We start from the raw sequence: 18,517 nt of genomic DNA on the forward strand, positions 1-18,517 counted from the left end.
ATGCGGCTTTTGAATTTTTCCTAGTTTACTAGAAAACATTTCACTAGGGACTGAACAAAGTATTATGTGAATCAAATTCTCGAGAGTCATTGCAAATTGGAGCATTTACCGTTGAGTTCCTATAAATTTGATTTGGACTTCACATTTCAGAACAGAAGTGGCAGAGGTATGAATAAATCATGTTTGAATAATCAGGCAGATCCTCCTGAAATTTACACGAATTTGCCTAGACTGATAGTGCCTGACTGTTGCATAGGACTTCAAATCTATTTGCAGGTTCCTGAAGAATAATCATTCTGCATTATTAACCTGCAAAATAATTTTAAATGGCTGTTTGATGACCATTTAAGCAGGGCCTTTGTTTTAAAATGTCTCCACTTTCTTACATTTCATACTGTTTTCCCAAATTACATGCATTAAATAATTTTTGAGTATTTTACAGGACTCACATAGATGGTTTTCAGCTCCAAACCATGACCTTGTTCATGTTTGTTATAACAATTATTACGCTTCAATCAATTTGACAGCCATCGCATTATAAAAGAGGACTGATCTTTACAGGTAAGGGGAAACGATGCTTGGACAGACAAAAACGCAACGCATTTGCCTGCCTGGCTTTGCTATCGCATGGGAAGACCCGTGATGGATGAGGTCGCCGCAATGGCGTTTCCAGGGTAACCGAACTAACCTAACGTCAGCGTTTCCTCCGCGAGCTTGACGGACACCGGCGACAGCGATAGATTAGCGCGGGCGTGCGCGACGAGCTGCCTCATTGGTCACTGAAGGAAGCACGAGAAAGGTCGTTTTATTTTGTTTTCCGGAGCGACTGACAAACTTCACATCATTCCGTGGATGTTTACCATTTGGGTTGTCAGAAATTAAAGGACTGAAACGCGATTCCACAAGGGGGTGCCTCAAGAATTCTGGCAAGCTGCCGTGCTCTTGTAAGTAGGCTTATGTAACTGATACATATTTGATTTTAAAGAGTACTCCCATGGAAATGTACATTATATGACCGGTTATGTTGCCATTCACTTAAGCTAGTTAGCGTCGTTAAACTATAACGTTAGTATTATATATATATATATATATATATATATATATATATATATATATATATATATATATATATATATATATATATATATATATATATATATATATATAAGATACAAGTGAATGTTAGTCTTATTTAACGTTCCTTCCGTTATAAAAATGAGTACATTATTCTTGACAATCAAATTAATTGATAAACACTGTATTTTCTTCTACACAATTAACAAAACATTGGTTAAATTGCAGTTACCAAGTAACTTTCTTACCGACTATTGCATAGCATTAGTTTCAAAACGTGCGTGTGGTGTACCGTGTAAATGTCTACTAGTAGCTTTATGGCACAAATGCAGAGTCAGCTGTCCGTAGATGCGCGCTAGGAAAACAAACTCACTAGATAGCTTACATTATCTCACTAAATATTGAAAGCATGGTTATTAGACATATGCTTACTTGGTATTGATGCCAGACTGTATATATTTTTAAATTTCTTTTCCTGTTCATTACAGACATATTGGGTCTCTGAGCTGCTGCTAAGCAAGGTTAACCTGGGATTCGTTCACCTCAACATAATGCACATGAATAGTCTACTGAACAGATGGAGTAAGTAACATGCTTTTCTTTCCCTTCTAAAAACACAGTCTTTAGTGTAGTATTCTTGTGTAAAAAATATTTCTGCAGCCCTGCTTTTCTAAAGTTCTGCTTGTGGTAGTATTGTATGGATTGTTCTGTTATACAAAGCTTCGTATAACCTAGTTTCCCCAGCTTGTCATCCAATGACAAGAACTGGAATGTTTAATAATATGAGCCACTGATTGTTTTTGAAGATGACCCTGCTTCTAGAGGCACTGTGTTAGCTTAATGGTCTCCTTAGAGTCTGTCCCAGTGTAGTAGCATAAGGCTTTCTGACATGGACATTAAAAATCACTTATCGTGACTGATAAATGTTGCTGAATGTAAATGTGTAGGTTATATAATGTCTCTATAAATAATGTCTGTGAAAAGCGCGCCGTGAAATACCTAGTGAACTGTCATATTTTTGATGTATAATTTTTAGTCATGTTGTTTTTAGGGATAGTCATTTGTGATGTGTATTTTATTAAACATCATAAATAAGTTCCTCTTCATTACCAAGCACATGTCATTCCACCTTACAGAGTATAGAGTTGTTTATTTGGGAGGAGACTCATACCCTCCCAGGCCAGGAACACAGGGTATGTAGAAGGAGAGCCACAAGGAAATCAGTTATTTATATCTGAATGGGTATCGGACCGGTGGGTCTCTGACTAGCTCTGTCACGTGAGCATTTATGGCGTTTATGGCATGAGCACAGTGTTCTGTTATATCCAGCTGAGATATTTGTGATGTTAATGATAATTGCTTTATATTTGTCAAATGTGGCTGGTTCGCTGGTTTGCAGACAGTTCAGATTGGATTTAAGTGGGATTCACAGTCATTAAAGTAGTGATGAAGAACGGCAAACGCAGGACTGTGACTGCTACTGGTTGTTGCTGAAGACTGGAAGACTTCTGCTGCTGCAGAGCTCAGAGGTTGTCTGGCAAATGCGGTGACTGAGTGGTTCTGTGCATTGATAGACTCATTAGAGAATAATGACTCATATATAGACCAGACCAACATCTGCAGAGGCTTTCTCTGTTCAAGAGATAAGTGAATGTCACTTATTAAGACACAGTATTATTTGGCATAACTGTAGCCCAATAACATAACCAGTGTTTAAATATACACTAATGGACCATGTAAAATTTGGAAACCTTTACCATTTTTTGCAACCAATTTAAGGACTACAGAGTTTTCATATGGGAATAGCATGAGCTGATGATTATCAAACAGCATTTATCCAAAGCGACTCACAATTATGACTGTTGCTTGTGAATTTGTTTATTCCGGGAGCTGTTTACTGTCCTCTGTAAAGATAAGACTGAATGAAACTGCAGAGGTAATCTCTGTAACTTATGCCAACAGGAAGCCAAAGAGAATAAGGGCTGTTCTCATTAGAGGTTTAGAACTGTGAGTTGGCTCACTGTGGCATGACACATGCCCTAATAAGCTCCAACTGCAACAGAGCTCTTTCTTGTGGAAATATGAAATGTTGTGTGTGTGTGTGTGTGTGTGTGTGTGTGATGTCATGTGATGTGATGTTATGTAAGTGAGGAATTGATCTGACATATTACATGAGTTTAGCATGTGCAGCATGGGGTGGAGTGTGACTGACATTAGTGCACCTGCTGACGAAGAACCTGATCTCTACAGTCTGGAATAATTTTAAGAGACTCCAGTTCAGCTATTGCAGATTTACTTTGGTTTGCATTTTCATCTTGAGAGGCATGAAGCCAACAGTCACAATATGGGGTGAAAAGCAGTTCTAATATTTTGTGTAATTATCAGGGTAAATTTCCTTGTTTTTTTTGTTTTTTTCAGTCAGTAGCTTTATTATGTTTAGAAACTAACAGGTCAATGACCATGGGAGACCATTAGCTTTCATTAGAGTATTCTTAATGTGTGGAACTTAACAAAGTGGTGCCGAAATGGCTTGATATGACTGCATTCACCTGTGTGTGTGTGTGTGTGTGTGTGTGTGTGTTCGTGTGCGTGTCTGTGTGTGTGTGTGTGTGTGTGTGTGTGTGTGTGTGTGCGTGTGCGTGTGCGTGTGCGTGTGTGTGGTTGTGTGTGTGTGTGTGGACGTGGTGTTAAAATGCATGGCCTCTTTCCTGGGTTCTTACAGCCTGACCCCTGTGTCTTCTGCATGTGTGGTTTTTCCGCTGTTTGGGGCAGCTCAGTTATCCACCTACAACTGGATGCCTCTCCTGTTCTTGTGTTTGCTAGGAAAGTGATTACTTGTAATTATTGTCTTAAGAAATGAGTGGGTTGTAAAACATACAGTTTCTACCTGTGATTAAGAAGTCCCTTTAATGCAAAAACAAGAATCATCTGAAAAACATGTCAGCATTTGTTTCTCTCAGTCCGTCAACAAAAGTCCGTCAACAAAACTTTGGAACAAAGTCCTAAACATGTGCAATACACAAGCCATTTACCAGCTAAGCCTTAAATAAGGTACTGATTGTTTTTTACTGGTTTGCTGTTTTAGTTGCTTTCAATTTATAAAAGAAATAGCTTTTTATTGTGCTAGCCTTTGATAATATAGCACTGGATATATATTTCTTTGTAAAGTGTATTACATTCAGGTGAGGCACTTTTTATGGTTTTTATTGAAACTTTTTTTATTAAAAAAGTTTTTTGTTTATTGAAAAATGTTTATTGTTTGAAGTATTGAAACTTTGATGCATACATAAAACATAGTAATTGATGCATACATAAAACATAGTAAATGAAATGCTAGATAGGGCACTGTCTAGCAGTACAGGACAGAAAATAAATACCTTTACATTAAAACACATAACCTGGGAGAAACCTCAGATTCATTGCTGGTGATTTCCTTGAGACATTTGTGGATTTGTTCTCAAAGACCTTGTACCTGAGAGCATTGATAGAAAGGACCTTCTGAATTAATGGACCTTCTGAACTTTGGCATATTTTTGAGGCCTAGCATGTGTAATCCAGATCATGTCCAATAGAAATGACTGAGAATTTTTGAGTCTCATTTTTATATCCCGTCAAAGGACAACTTCCTTTGAATATGGATAATCCTATCCATTCTTTCTCAGTAAATGAAATGTTTAAATCCTGCTCTCAAATAGTCCTTAATGCTTTTTAAATTTTGGTAGCTTGGTTAAATACTTCAGAATAAGTTTAAGAGGCATCATGACCCATTCCAAAGATTTTAATGGTAATGAAAAGCAATTTTAATTGCGGCTGTGGGTGGGGGGTGTTATTGCATAGAACCCAGATCTGAATCTGACTAACTCGTCAGAGGTAAACCATTTTTGAATAAATCTCAAAGAGTCCGAATCCCCCTACCTACCCATACATTCCATAAGGTGGGGGCTCTACCCACACAATGTTGGGGTTCAACCAGATGCTTGATTTTGAGTTGAGATGAGGGTCTAGACTATAAATCTGAAATAACTTTTTCCATATATTTTGTAAGTGAGATAGGACCAGGTGGGACTGCATATTAGATGACATTTTCATGGTCAGACTTGCCACAGGGGTGAGAGGAAAGCATAAATTACATTCTAAATATGACCACAGTCTCTCTGGTGTAAAGGCCACCAGGCAGTATGTCTCAGACCAAATGCATGGTGATAAAATAGCAGCTTGGGAAATCTCAAGCCCACATTGTCCATTGGTAGTTGTAACTTTTCCAACCATATGCTTGGTTGTTTTTCATTCCAAAAACATTTGTTGCATATGAAGTCAAAATTCTTAAATTGTTTCATAGGGACATGTACGGGGAGAGACTGAATGAGAGAGTTAACTTTAGGCGATACAGTTCATTTTAAGGACATTCACCATGCCCCGCAGTGATAGAAATAAGGATGACCATCTGATTTTTTCCTCAGTAGGGGCTCAGTAGTAAGTTTTTTTTGTTTTTTTTTTCCACAGTTTCATGTATTTTTGGGAGGAGTAGAATGTCTAAATACATGATGCCTTCTGGAGTCCATGGAAAGGATTTGGCTTGGAATAAGATTTTATGACAGAATGCAGACAAAGGAAAATCCACTGACTTGCTTTATTAATTTTATAGTCAGAAAGCTTTGGAAACTGGTTAATGGTGTTAAGAAGGGCTGGAAAAGATGTTCCAAAGTCTGATGCAAAGCAGCCTACATCAGTTGCATATAACATCAATTCATGAATCCGAGTCCCCAATTTTGACTCCTGGGAAATGAGAGAGATCCTTCGTATAGCTTCTGCCCATGGTTTAATAACTAAACAAAAGAGAAAGCTGGCGAGAGTCCCTCTACCCAGTGTAAAATAAGAAGTGAATTAGTTTGTTTGTTACACAGCTTCTGGTTGCTTATACAAGATCTGTATTCATTTTACGAACATTTGTCCACATCTGAAGGCTCTCAGCACACCAAACAAATATCTCCATTCACCACAATCAAGCGCCTTCTCTTTGTCAAGCAAGATGGTGGCAACTGGAGACTTCCAGCTTCAGACTGCCCATGAGATGTTTATCATCTGTCTTATATTGTCTGGTGATTGTATCTTTTGAATAAAGCCAGTCAGATCCTGATGCACAAGGAAGTTGAGTACTTTGTCTATTCTGTTGGCCAAAATCTTTGCTAGGATATTACATTGTGTCCGTATCAGGCTAATAGGGTAGGAACTTTTACAGTCTTTAGCTGGTTTAAGTATAAGGATATAGAGGCTTTTTCTAATGAGGGTGTAAGTTTGCTTAAAGGGTTCTGAAATCTTTTTTTTTCCCATTGAATTCAGCAGTTCTTCTGTATAACAGTAAAATATCAGACCTAAAACCTTATGAGCCAGGAGGTTTACCTGTTAGCATTGCTGCTATTGCCTCCAGTAACTCTTCTCATGTTATTGAGGAGTCAAGAGCTTATTGATGAGTGTCATTGAGCTTAGGAAGGTGTAAGATTTCAAGAAATGTATTTATACTTCTGCAGCTATGTAATCTGATGTGTAAAGGTCTTTACAGAACTCTTTCGGTGTTTCATTAAAGTCTCTAGGCTTGGATGTTAGCTCGCCCTTATGAGACTTCACTGCTGCAGTTGAGGAAGTAGGTTGTTTTTGTTTGATATATCTTGCCAGTAATCTCCCTGCTTTATCGCCATATTCATTTGCCGTGCACCGTACAGCATAAATTCTAGTTTGTTTGTTTGTTTGTTTTTTTGAGTAAAGAATTATATTCAAATTTGAGTTGTTATTTTCCTCAGTTTTCCAGTGGAAATTTTGTTTCAGTTTGAGCTCCATAGCTTTTATCTCCTTCTTGTATTTCCTCTGCATTGCACTGGGTTTTAAAAGTTTTTTCTTGGGTGCTGAATGTTGAATGATAAAACCTCAAATATATATAAACCTTTATAGTGCCTCATGCCACACCTGTAGAAGGTGCTGTTGGGTCATTGCCTTCCATAAAATTAATAAATACATTTCCACCCTAAATTTATCTTTGAAAACTTTATCCTGTATCAGGGAACTGGTAAATCTTCACATGGGTGACCAAGAGTTATCACAATAGGATCTTAAATGATAATAATCCCAATAGAGCAAGATAAAAATAGAAGAAAGTAAAGATCTTGAAATGAAATATAGATCAGTCCTGAAGCGTACACTTGAGAAAAAAAAGTGTAATGGCTGCCTGTTGGGTTTAGAAGCCTCCAGACATCTATAAATTCCAGGAATGAGTAGAGACCTTTAACTACCTGCAGTGACCTGGGTGGTCTGCTAAGAGGCATACCACCGATAATTATTGGTGAGGTGCTTTTAATAGATATTAATAAGGTGTAGCATGGGTTTCCAGGAAGTTTCAGTTAACAAACCTTTATAATAACTTTTCTTAACTATATTTATACTAGCATTTCTTAGCTATGTTATATTAAGGTTTGGGCTACATGAGGAATTCAGCTGTTAACAGATTGTTAGAATTCAGAAAATAGGGTTTCTCTCGAAGTATATTACTTTCTCTTCCTGTCCCACTTACTTTGTCTGCTTCACACATGCTCAATAACACGAACCCAGAGAATGCACAGGGACATGACCCAGGGGGCTGATGCATCTACAGTGACAGTAGGAAACTCAATAGACTTGAAAAACAGAGAGGACCATGAGCCACAAGCAAAGCCTCTTGCCTTACATTCAATTATTCAACACATGCCAAGGTGAAATTGATTTGGCTTGAAACTGACCTGTTTTTTCCAGTAATTATTTTCTCTACCTTTAAATTATATCTATCTTGAAAAACATAATTTATGCGGTTTGTTCTTTGCTAATAGATTAGTACAGGTGTGCCTTGTTTTAGAGAGGCTCCCTCACGTCTATAACAGAATCAACAGGTGTAATGAAAATTCCTATGAATCAGCTGGTGAAATCTGTCAGTCTGACCTTCATTATGGCCTGCATAATGTTAGTAATGACTAATGCCCACTTCTCCCCTCTCAATAGAACAAGCTCTCACCTCTTGCAACTGTCTTACTCTCTCATCCTCAGTGCACACAGTGGAAGCTAAAGGTACTGTGACATGTTAACCTGAGTGAGCACGTTCAGTGTCTCTGCCCGTGCGTGAGGAAGAAGACGCAAGCACTCGTTTCAGGTGTCTGGATCAAAGTGCTGTGAAAACAATGACAATGACTTCACCATTGAAATATGAGAGACAACAAGAATGTCTTATGGCGCGTGTGTGTGTGTGTGTGTGTGTGTGTGTGTGTGTGTGTGTGTGTGTGTGTGTGTGTGTGTGTTTGAATGCATTTGTGGTCTAAAAGATGGCCTAAAATCAGTGTGTGGCCTCACACTGTTGTGCATTTGCAGTTGTGTAATCCTGTTTACTGTAACGGTAAATTGCTGTTATGTGTCACACCATGGTCCTGGAGAGAGGTTACAGTCTGTACAAACTATATGGAGCAATGACAACTGACTAGAACTTAGTCTGTCATAAATATTACTTTAGATAGTCATACTAGTCTGCTTAAAAGAGTGGTTAGGTGTCAGTAAATATGTCGTTCAAAAACAACTGAAGACAAGTAAGCAAGTTCTCCATGATGTCTTTAAAGATAGCCCTTGTGTTTTTGCTTGTCCTAAGCCCATGCATGCTGCAGAGCACTGATGTCATGCAGCTATGGTGACTCCCTCTGTTTCACATCACAGCAAATATGTCACACTCCAGGATTAGCACTTCGTCTCTGCTGATCATAGACTGTAAATATTATTTTCCTTAACTCTCTTGCTTCTGAGTGTGTGATGCAGTTTTTTTAATCAGTGTTGGTCCTTTATCAATTAATTAATTAATCAATTTGTAGTTCCATGTTCGGAATGGTAGGTAAGGAAAAATAATATTAATACTCATATCTTCTCTTTCTCTCTGTCTGTGTGTTTTAAGGTGATTTTTATTCCGTGGGGTGAAACCATAAAACAGTACTGTGTCAGTGAATACATTTGTATGTAAACAAAGGCTGCCAGTGACAGTCATTGGTGAAAGATAGCCATGATTGTGAAAGCTATCCATGATAGGTGAAAGCTAGCTCGCTGTAAAAGAGCCATCAGTTGCCCCAGTGCCCCAGGGAACCAGCAGGACTGAGAGTAAATGTGTTAAAGGGCAGTGTGGATGGCCAGCGCTCTTGGCATTGACCCAGCAGTCTGCAGCCCACTGAGGGGATAAGCTCAGTGATTCAATAAAATGTCTAAAATGCACACACACACACACACACACACACACACACATAAACAAACAGAGGTCATGTTGGTGCTAAAACAAGCACAGAACAGACAGGGGATTATGAGAATAAAGTGATCCTTGCTACTGCTGGTACTGCTGGTCAAATGAGACAAATGCTGACTAATGGGTTTTAAAAGTATAATATTACAAACACTGTATAATAAAAGCATGTGGCCTCACACCCTGCATCTGAGCCTTCAGTCGCAGTGGATATGAGAATATAGGTAGATGTGCCTATGATTAATGCTCATGTAGGTGTAATATTTAACAGCAGTGTTAAATCTGGGCTTGAATGTGCGTGGATATGCAGATCAGATTTAGAAGAGAGGCAGGGGCCCAGATAACCCAGACTACTTAATTTAGCCACTGCACACAAACAGACTGACCTCATACTATTTCTCATGAGCTCATATAACAGAGTGCAGAGGACAGGGGACAGGGGTTGTGGTTCGATCACACACAGGATCATCATTAAACATTGCCTCCACATGAAGCACGGGACGCCGGACAGGCCAAACAAGGAACGTGTGTAGTATTACCTGTTAACTATTACACGTGTCCTTCTTTCAGCACATCGCACTAACCTTACAAATACGTGCCAGTCATCCCAGCAGTGCATAATGGCCATTTGGAAAGTGTTTTTCCAGCCGATTTTAAGAGATGAGTGTTTGGTCCTTGGCTTTGGTCTTTCGTTTAATAACAGAAATTATAGTGTGAAAAACCCTGAAGATGTGGTTCTACATTGCACTAAAGACTATATCTAAGTTCTTGGGGATTTAAATAATTAAAAACAAATACTATAGTCGACAAACCATTAATGAGCCCCCAAATGTCAAGATTTCAGTAGGACAGCGAGAGGGACTCGTTTGCATGAATGCAGAACCTTCTTCTCATACTTGATTCCATACCCTAACCAATGAAAGAGAAGCAACAGCACTGGGCTCAGGTAATTGGAAATCTCTACGGGCCGTGCAAGGGCTTGTGAGTTTGCCTGTGTCTTCATATACTGGCTCATTGCTGAGTTACAGAGCGTGGAGTCACCGGGGTGTAAAAGTATGGGGGAGGAGTGCTGGCAGGCACTGGATGCCCATACAGAGTTGAGCTGAGTTCAGCCACTAAGTCCCTCTACTTCCAGACACAGTGCTCTGTTGTTAGCCTACACTTTCAGATGAAGGTTTTGTGCACCATTCTGCATACATATGAATAAAGGATGTGCTTAAGCAAGATGGTGGGCCTTAGGATGTTCTATACTTAAAGTAGTGTTTTATCTTCTGTGGAAGGTAGAACAGTAAATGTGGATAGTATAGTCATAACCAAGAGTTTGTATATGTGCAGGACATGATTTGTATCCGGCCCTGGTATTAGAGATGAAAAATAGTATTTTCCACTGCTCTAGACACTGTGAGTGGCTGGCACCCTCTGAGGTGCTTTTTCATGTGCCCTGTAGATGAGATGTCCCGGATGTGTGAGGTGGACGTGTCCCCTGAGCCAAGCAGTCCCACGCTGCTCAACGAGTCTGCAGACACATACTGCCAGGCAGACCGCTGGCACCATCTCTGTTCCAGTGTCCGCAAGCTCGAGTTCTGGGAGGACTTTAGCACCGAGCTCATAGGAAGTGGCTTCTTCTCCAAGGTCTACAAGGTACAGCCACACAACACACATAGCTGTCTGGGCTGGAAGCTGCTCTGGACTGTATTCTTCTTGCAGATCAATAGCTTGTGACTGTTTTCATTGTTAGTGTTTATTGTCCAAAAAACAATTAACTGGTGTTATCAACATGCTAAAGCTAAAGCAACACAGCAACAGAGTTGATTAAAATGGGTTCAAATGTTCCAGTCCATCAGTTGAGATGTTCTAGAATAAAGGTTAGTGTTGCTTCATATCTGCATGCTTCATTCTTAAGAGAAGCTCATTGGCCTTCCAGTGCACTGGGTTTGAATCAGGTGAGATAAGACCTGGGGTGTTCGAGGCTTTGTTAATCCTGAGAACAGCATGCCAGAAGAACACGGACCGTCTTAGGCTCCTAAATATCAGCCATGCAGGACGTTTCTCACTGAAGAAAGACTATATGAGATGAAATCATCCATAGCTACCCACCCACAGTCCTGGTAACATTGGTCTGAAAACACGGCAAGGCATGATAGACAAGCAAGGTAGTCATTTACTTTGACAAGAAAAACATTGCTAAACATTGATATTAACATTATTTCATCAATGTTGACTTCTGTAGCCTCTTAACTTGATTATGTGTCTCATTCTATACCCCACAGCTGCATTATCATCAGAACATGATATGCGGTGTTTCTGCATTTTTTGTTTTACTGCTTGCCATGGGTCAGTGCGCATGTATGTATGAGGAGCTTTAGTAAGGAGTCACGTCAGGTCATAGCTGCACAGTGGCTATAATGAGCTTCCTTCTGTTGTACATGCTCTACTGGCGTGCTGGAATGCAGATAAGGGCGGCAAATGGCAACAGGCAATGCAAGGCATTCAGAAGCTCTCACTGTGACCATTCTCACAATAGGAGGCAAGACGTGACGGCAACTTACGAAATTGTGTATGGAATATGCTTCACTCTGAAGGGGCTTTGTCCTTTGAGGAAGCAAGCAGCCATTACAGTCAATTGGTTTAAGGAGGAGAGCTGTCCTCTTGGTGTTCTTGTTTTAGAATAACTGCATTCATCTTAAAGCCTGAGATAAAACTACATTACTTGTACATTTAAAATGAAAGCAAACACCTTGCACTAATTCAATATTTATAGATACTTATTAAAATAATTAAATTACCACTGCTGTTTTTTATCCAATAAAAAGGTGATTCACAGCACCACCAAGAAAGTGATGGTGGTAAAGGTTTATAAGAATGATGTGGACCAGGACAGTATCATGAGGGAGATCAGCCTCTTACAGAAGCTCTCCCACCCAAACATAGTGAGGTGAGCTGGCCACACACACACACACACACACACACACGCACACACACACACACACACACGCACGCACACACACACACACACACACACACACACAACACAGCACACACACACACACACACACACACACACACACAACACAGCACACACACACACACACACACACACACACACACACACACACACACACACACACACACACACACACACACACACACACACATCCCAGAGAAATGACAACACCTGCTGAACAGAGAGAGTGCGACAGCTCTCTCTAATTGCCTGAATTAATAAGCTCTGTAGTGTGTGTTTTGTCCAGCTGGTACTATGTGATTTAAAAGTTACATTTTTGCCAGGTTTTTGAATTTTTTAAACTTAATTGGGGTGTGTTGCTGGGGCTGAGAGTGTGGGAAATTAAGGCCTGACCTGAGATGAATGACTGGCCTCCATTGCCTGTCCTCTCACGTGTGGCACTTTTGTTTGTAGTATGTGCTGATCCTCTGATTTAGGACCTGGAAAATGAACTAGAAAAATGCAAAAAGGCAGAATGAGCTTTGAAATGTTTTAATTAGAACTGTTGTTTGTTTCTAGATGATCAGATTTAATTCAACTCAGCTTTACTGTCATTATACCAATACTGGGTTGCGTAGTATAATGAAACCCTGTCATGCGACTTCTCCTGTGCAGTGATAAAAACATTGTGAAGACAATCGACAAAAACACAAAGACAATACAGAATATGTGCATGAATAGTAACTGTAGATCAGAGGTAGAGGTAGAATATATAAGTGCAAACTACAGTCAATAAGCAATAGCATCACAGATGTTATATTTACAAAGTGCAGGTAAATGAGCATTACCTTAATGTTATCTTAAAGTATACGGCTTACAGCTTAAATGTTCAAATACAGACAGTTCTAGTTAAAAGTGCAATGTGCATACTGCTTCATAAGCTACTGGAGCTCAGTGTGTAGATATGCTGAGTAAAATGGGAGGATGAGGCTTTAGACAGTCCATAGTGTGTGTATTCATGTTCTTGTTGATGTTTCTGGCATGATCAGTTTAACAGCCCATGGGCAAAAACTGTTCTTGGTTTTGGCTCAGAGGTGCCTCTTTCCAGAGGTTGGGACAGGAATTGGCTGTGTTGTGTTGGGTCAGAGGAGATGCTGCTGGCTTTCCTCTGACGTGTCTTGTTGTAGATGTGCTGTATATGGGAGAAGGAGCCTGCTGAGGCTCTGTGCTGGGCAGTTTGAACCACCCTCTGCACGGCCTTGCGTTCAGCATACCATACCATGATGCAACTGGTTAGGGTTCTCTAAAGGAGCTGTTGTGGCAGGTTGACTCATCTCCTTAAATATTTCTGTAGTCATTTGAAATGAATGAAGAGTTTTTAAAGAGAGTTTATATATTTGTGGTTTCACCAGTAATACATTGTCATGGACCATTTTTCTAATGTGGTATGTTACATAGAGTTTTTTTTTTTTTTTTTTTTTTTTTTTTTGCAAAACTCTGAAGAATTCTCTATTTTCTTTACTAATTTGTTATTTTCTTTACTAAAGGTATCTTGGGATTTGTGTCAAAGAGGATAAGATATACCCAATTCTTGAGGTGAGTGTAATTTTTGATCTAAATTTAATTTAGAGGTTTCTGTAGTCAAACCAGTGACATAGGAAGAGGTTAACTGTTTGTATAGCCAAACCAGTGACATAAAAAGAGATTAACTGTTTCTATAGCCAAACCAGTGACTTGGGAAGAGGTTAACTGTTTGTATAGCCAAACCAGTGACATAGGAAGAGGTTAACTGTTTGTATAGCCAAACCAGTGACATAGGAAGAGGTTAACTGTTTGTATAGCCAAACCAGTGACTTGGGAAGAGGTTAACTGTTTGTATAGCCAAACCAGTGACTTGGGAAGAGGTTAACTGTTTGTATAGCCAAACCAGTGACTTGGGAAGAGGTTAACTGTTTGTATAGCCAAACCAGTGACATAGGAAGAGGTTAACTGTTTCTATAGCCAAACCAGTGACATAGGAAGAGGTTAACTGTTTGTATAGCCAAACCAGTGACATAGGAAGAGGTTAACTGTTTGTATAGCCAAACCAGTGACATAGGAAGAGGTTAACTGTTTGTATAGCCAAACCAGTGACATAGGAAGAGGTTAACTGTTTGTATAGCCAAACCAGTGACATAGGAAGAGGTTAACTGTTTGTATAGCCAAACCAGTGACATAGGAAGAGGTTAACTGTTTGTATAGCCAAACCAGTGACATAGGAAGAGATTAACTGTTTCTATAGCCAAACCAGTGACATAGGAAGAGGTTAACTGTTTGTATAGCCAAACCAGTGACATAGGAAGAGGTTAACTGTTTGTATAGCCAAACCAGTGACATAGGAAGAGGTTAACTGTTTCTATAGCCAAACCAGTGACATAGGAAGAGGTTAACTGTTTGTATAGCCAAACCAGTGACTTGGGAAGAGGTTAACTGTTTGTATAGCCAAACCAGTGACATAGGAAGAGGTTAACTGTTTGTATAGCCAAACCAGTGACTTGGGAAGAGGTTAACTGTTTCTATAGCCAAACCAGTGACTTGGGAAGAGGTTAACTGTTTGTATAGCCAAACCAGTGACATAGGAAGAGGTTAACTGTTTGTATAGCCAAACCAGTGACATAGGAAGAGGTTAACTGTTTGTATAGCCAAACCAGTGACTTGGGAAGAGGTTAACTGTTTCTATAGCCAAACCAGTGACTTGGGAAGAGGTTAACTGTTTGTATAGCCAAACCAGTGACATAGGAAGAGATTAACTGTTTCTATAGCCAAACCAGTGACATAGGAAGAGGTTAACTGTTTGTATAGCCAAACCAGTGACTTGGGAAGAGGTTAACTGTTTGTATAGCCAAACCAGTGACATAGGAAGAGGTTAACTGTTTCTATAGCCAAACCAGTGACTTGGGAAGAGGTTAACTGTTTGTATAGCCAAACCAGTGACATAGGAAGAGGTTAACTGTTTGTATAGCCAAACCAGTGACTTGGGAAGAGGTTAACTGTTTGTATAGCCAAACCAGTGACATAGGAAGAGGTTAACTGTTTCTATAGCCAAACCAGTGACATAGGAAGAGGTTAACTGTTTCTATAGCCAAACCAGTGACATAGGAAGAGGTTAACTGTTTCTATAGCCAAACCAGTGACATAGGAAGAGGTTAACTGTTTCTATAGCCAAACCAGTGACATAGGAAGAGGTTAACTGTTTGTATAGCCAAACCAGTGACTTGGGAAGAGGTTAACTGTTTCTATAGCCAAACCAGTGACTTGGGAAGAGGTTAACTGTTTGTATAGCCAAACCAGTGACATAGGAAGAGGTTAACTGTTTGTATAGCCAAACCAGTGACATAGGAAGAGGTTAACTGTTTGTATAGCCAAACCAGTGACTTGGGAAGAGGTTAACTGTTTCTATAGCCAAACCAGTGACTTGGGAAGAGGTTAACTGTTTGTATAGCCAAACCAGTGACATAGGAAGAGGTTAACTGTTTGTATAGCCAAACCAGTGACATAGGAAGAGGTTAACTGTTTGTATAGCCAAACCAGTGACATAGGAAGAGGTTAACTGTTTGTATAGCCAAACCAGTGACATAGGAAGAGGTTAACTGTTTGTATAGCCAAACCAGTGACATAGGAAGAGGTTAACTGTTTGTATAGCCAAACCAGTGATATAGGAAGAGGTTAACTGTTTGTATAGCCAAACCAGTGACATAGGAAGAGGTTAACTGTTTGTATAGCCAAACCAGTGACATAGGAAGAGGTTAACTGTTTGTATAGCCAAACCAGTGACATAGGAAGAGGTTAACTGTTTGTATAGCCAAACCAGTGACATAGGAAGAGGTTAACTGTTTGTATAGCCAAACCAGTGACATAGGAAGAGGTTAACTGTTTGTATAGCCAAACCAGTGACATAGGAAGAGGTTAACTGTTTGTATAGCCAAACCAGTGACTTAGGAAGAGGTTAACTGTTTGTATAGCCAAACCAGTGACTTGGGAAGAGGTTAACTGTTTGTATAGCCAAACCAGTGACATAGGAAGAGGTTAACTGTTTGTATAGCCAAACCAGTGACTTAGGAAGAGGTTAACTGTTTCTATAGCCAAACCAGTGACTTAGGAAGAGGTTAACTGTTTGTATAGCCAAACCAGTGACATAGGAAGAGGTTAACTGTTTGTATAGCCAAACCAGTGACATAGGAAGAGGTTAACTGTTTCTATAGCCAAACCAGTGACTTAGGAAGAGGTTAACTGTTTGTATAGCCAAACCAGTGACTTAGGAAGAGGTTAACTGTTTGTATAGCCAAACCAGTGACATAGGAAGAGGTTAACTGTTTGTATAGCCAAACCAGTGACATAGGAAGAGGTTAACTGTTTGTATAGCCAAACCAGTGACATAGGAAGAGGTTAACTGTTTGTATAGCCAAACCAGTGACATAGGAAGAGGTTAACTGTTTCTATAGCCAAACCAGTGACATAGGAAGAGGTTAACTGTTTCTATAGCCAAACCAGTGACATAGGAAGAGGTTAACTGTTTGTATAGCCAAACCAGTGACTTGGGAAGAGGTTAACTGTTTCTATAGCCAAACCAGTGACATAGGAAGAGGTTAACTGTTTCTATAGCCAAACCAGTGACATAGGAAGAGGTTAACTGTTTCTATAGCCAAACCAGTGACATAGGAAGAGGTTAACTGTTTGTATAGCCAAACCAGTGACATAGGAAGAGGTTAACTGTTTGTATAGCCAAACCAGTGACATAGGAAGAGGTTAGCACTAAGTTGTGCTTCTTTTTCTTTTCTTTTTCTTCTTTAAGTGCTTTAACTCTGGAGGAATTCTCATTGATATTTCATAGTTAAAGTGTAAAAAGATGTATCAAAAGACTAATATGAGTAATCTGTTGTAATATTGCAACCGATAGAAAATTTTGTGTTGAATCCTCTATTAAACGATTATATGGACACTTAGTATGGATAAGAGGAACAGGAAAGAAGAGTTTGTGTTTTTCTCTCTAAATGTCAAAAAAAGAAACTTGCCAAATATAAGTTTAAACACAAAATAAGCAGCTCATAGACTATGAGAGAATATCCTTAAAAATATATTATTTCCCCAAATGTTGGCTAATCAACAACTTGCCTTATTCTTCAGCCAGCCCTCAGAGTTTGTTTTGACACAGCCCTTGTAGCATATCCTTGGCACCCTTGGTCAGTAGGTCTCAGTGGGCATGAGTGTGTGTTTTTTTTGTTGTTGTTGTTGTTTTTTTACATTTTGCTCCTCTCCCGGTCCCACTCCCACTCAGTATGTGAGTGGAGGCTGTCTGGAGGAGCTGTTGGCCAGGGATGATATCACACTGTGCTGGAAAGAGAAGGTCGAGGTAGCCTGTGACATCAGCAGAGGAATGAGCTACCTCCACTACAAGAACATCTACCACCGGGACCTCAATTCCAAGGTCAGAGCGCCAGGACACTCGCGTGGGTATGAGAGCTAGAAGGCAAAAGACAAAAATGAATCACATAACAAAGTATGGGAGAGAACGGCGGTGATGTCGTGGGAGCGCCAGTCTGCACTCATACCGTTCAGGCTCTGGGGAGGGCTGTTCATTAATTCATTAATTCCTGTGGAAATGTGCCATTTTGCTTTCTTCCTAAGCCAGAACTTGTTTTTGCCACATTTGTGCCAGCATTCCTCTGAGCATAGCGCAGAATCCACTGATTGACAAGCAGTCAGTGGTGCGAAAGACTATTTGTTTGTGTTAAACCCCTATTTTTTGTACACCTTTGTTATGTATAGCATTCTGTCTCTTCACCGAGATGGAAATTTCCTCCAGGGTGTTGTTTCTGTTCATGTTGTGGGCTCAGGGCTAATTTACACATACCTAATTTTGAATTCAGCCACTAGTTCATCTAATTAATTTGCTGTGGAATTTGTCCCTTCTGTGGTAAACATTACACAGAATTGTTATTTTGGCTTTTAGTGAAGTCACAATTATTGTAAATTATATTTGAACATGCATGTGCTTTGTGATATGATACATTTAAATCCTTTTAAATACAAACAGAAGCTTCTGCCTAATTGCTATTGCATCCAGGCAACTAGGGCAGTTCATGCTGTCTAGATGCTGCCCAGCATACACCATAAAAAATGTAACTGCATCCTTCATACTAAAATGATTTTTGAGCTGTAAAGTACAAATG

The 18,517-nt window shown here is 39.6% G+C and overlaps 1 protein-coding gene across 1 annotated transcript in view; it reads left to right on the top strand.

Moving 5' to 3' along the window:
• Nucleotides 1-759: 759 nt before the first annotated feature.
• zgc:113162 (uncharacterized protein LOC553743 homolog) overlaps nucleotides 760-18,517 on the top strand; it is a 22,348-nt gene continuing 4,590 nt past the window's right edge. Inside the window, exons 1-6 of the mRNA XM_027003758.2 lie at nucleotides 760-944; nucleotides 1,563-1,656; nucleotides 10,812-11,005; nucleotides 12,178-12,299; nucleotides 13,856-13,904; nucleotides 17,623-17,772. Coding sequence (XP_026859559.2) covers nucleotides 1,626-1,656; nucleotides 10,812-11,005; nucleotides 12,178-12,299; nucleotides 13,856-13,904; nucleotides 17,623-17,772 — 546 coding nt within the window. The 5' untranslated portion in view covers nucleotides 760-944; nucleotides 1,563-1,625. The remainder of the gene's footprint in view (nucleotides 945-1,562; nucleotides 1,657-10,811; nucleotides 11,006-12,177; nucleotides 12,300-13,855; nucleotides 13,905-17,622; nucleotides 17,773-18,517) is intronic.

Source organism: Electrophorus electricus, chromosome 6 (genome assembly GCF_013358815.1).
Source record: "Electrophorus electricus isolate fEleEle1 chromosome 6, fEleEle1.pri, whole genome shotgun sequence".
NCBI classification, from domain to species: domain Eukaryota; kingdom Metazoa; phylum Chordata; class Actinopteri; order Gymnotiformes; family Gymnotidae; genus Electrophorus; species Electrophorus electricus.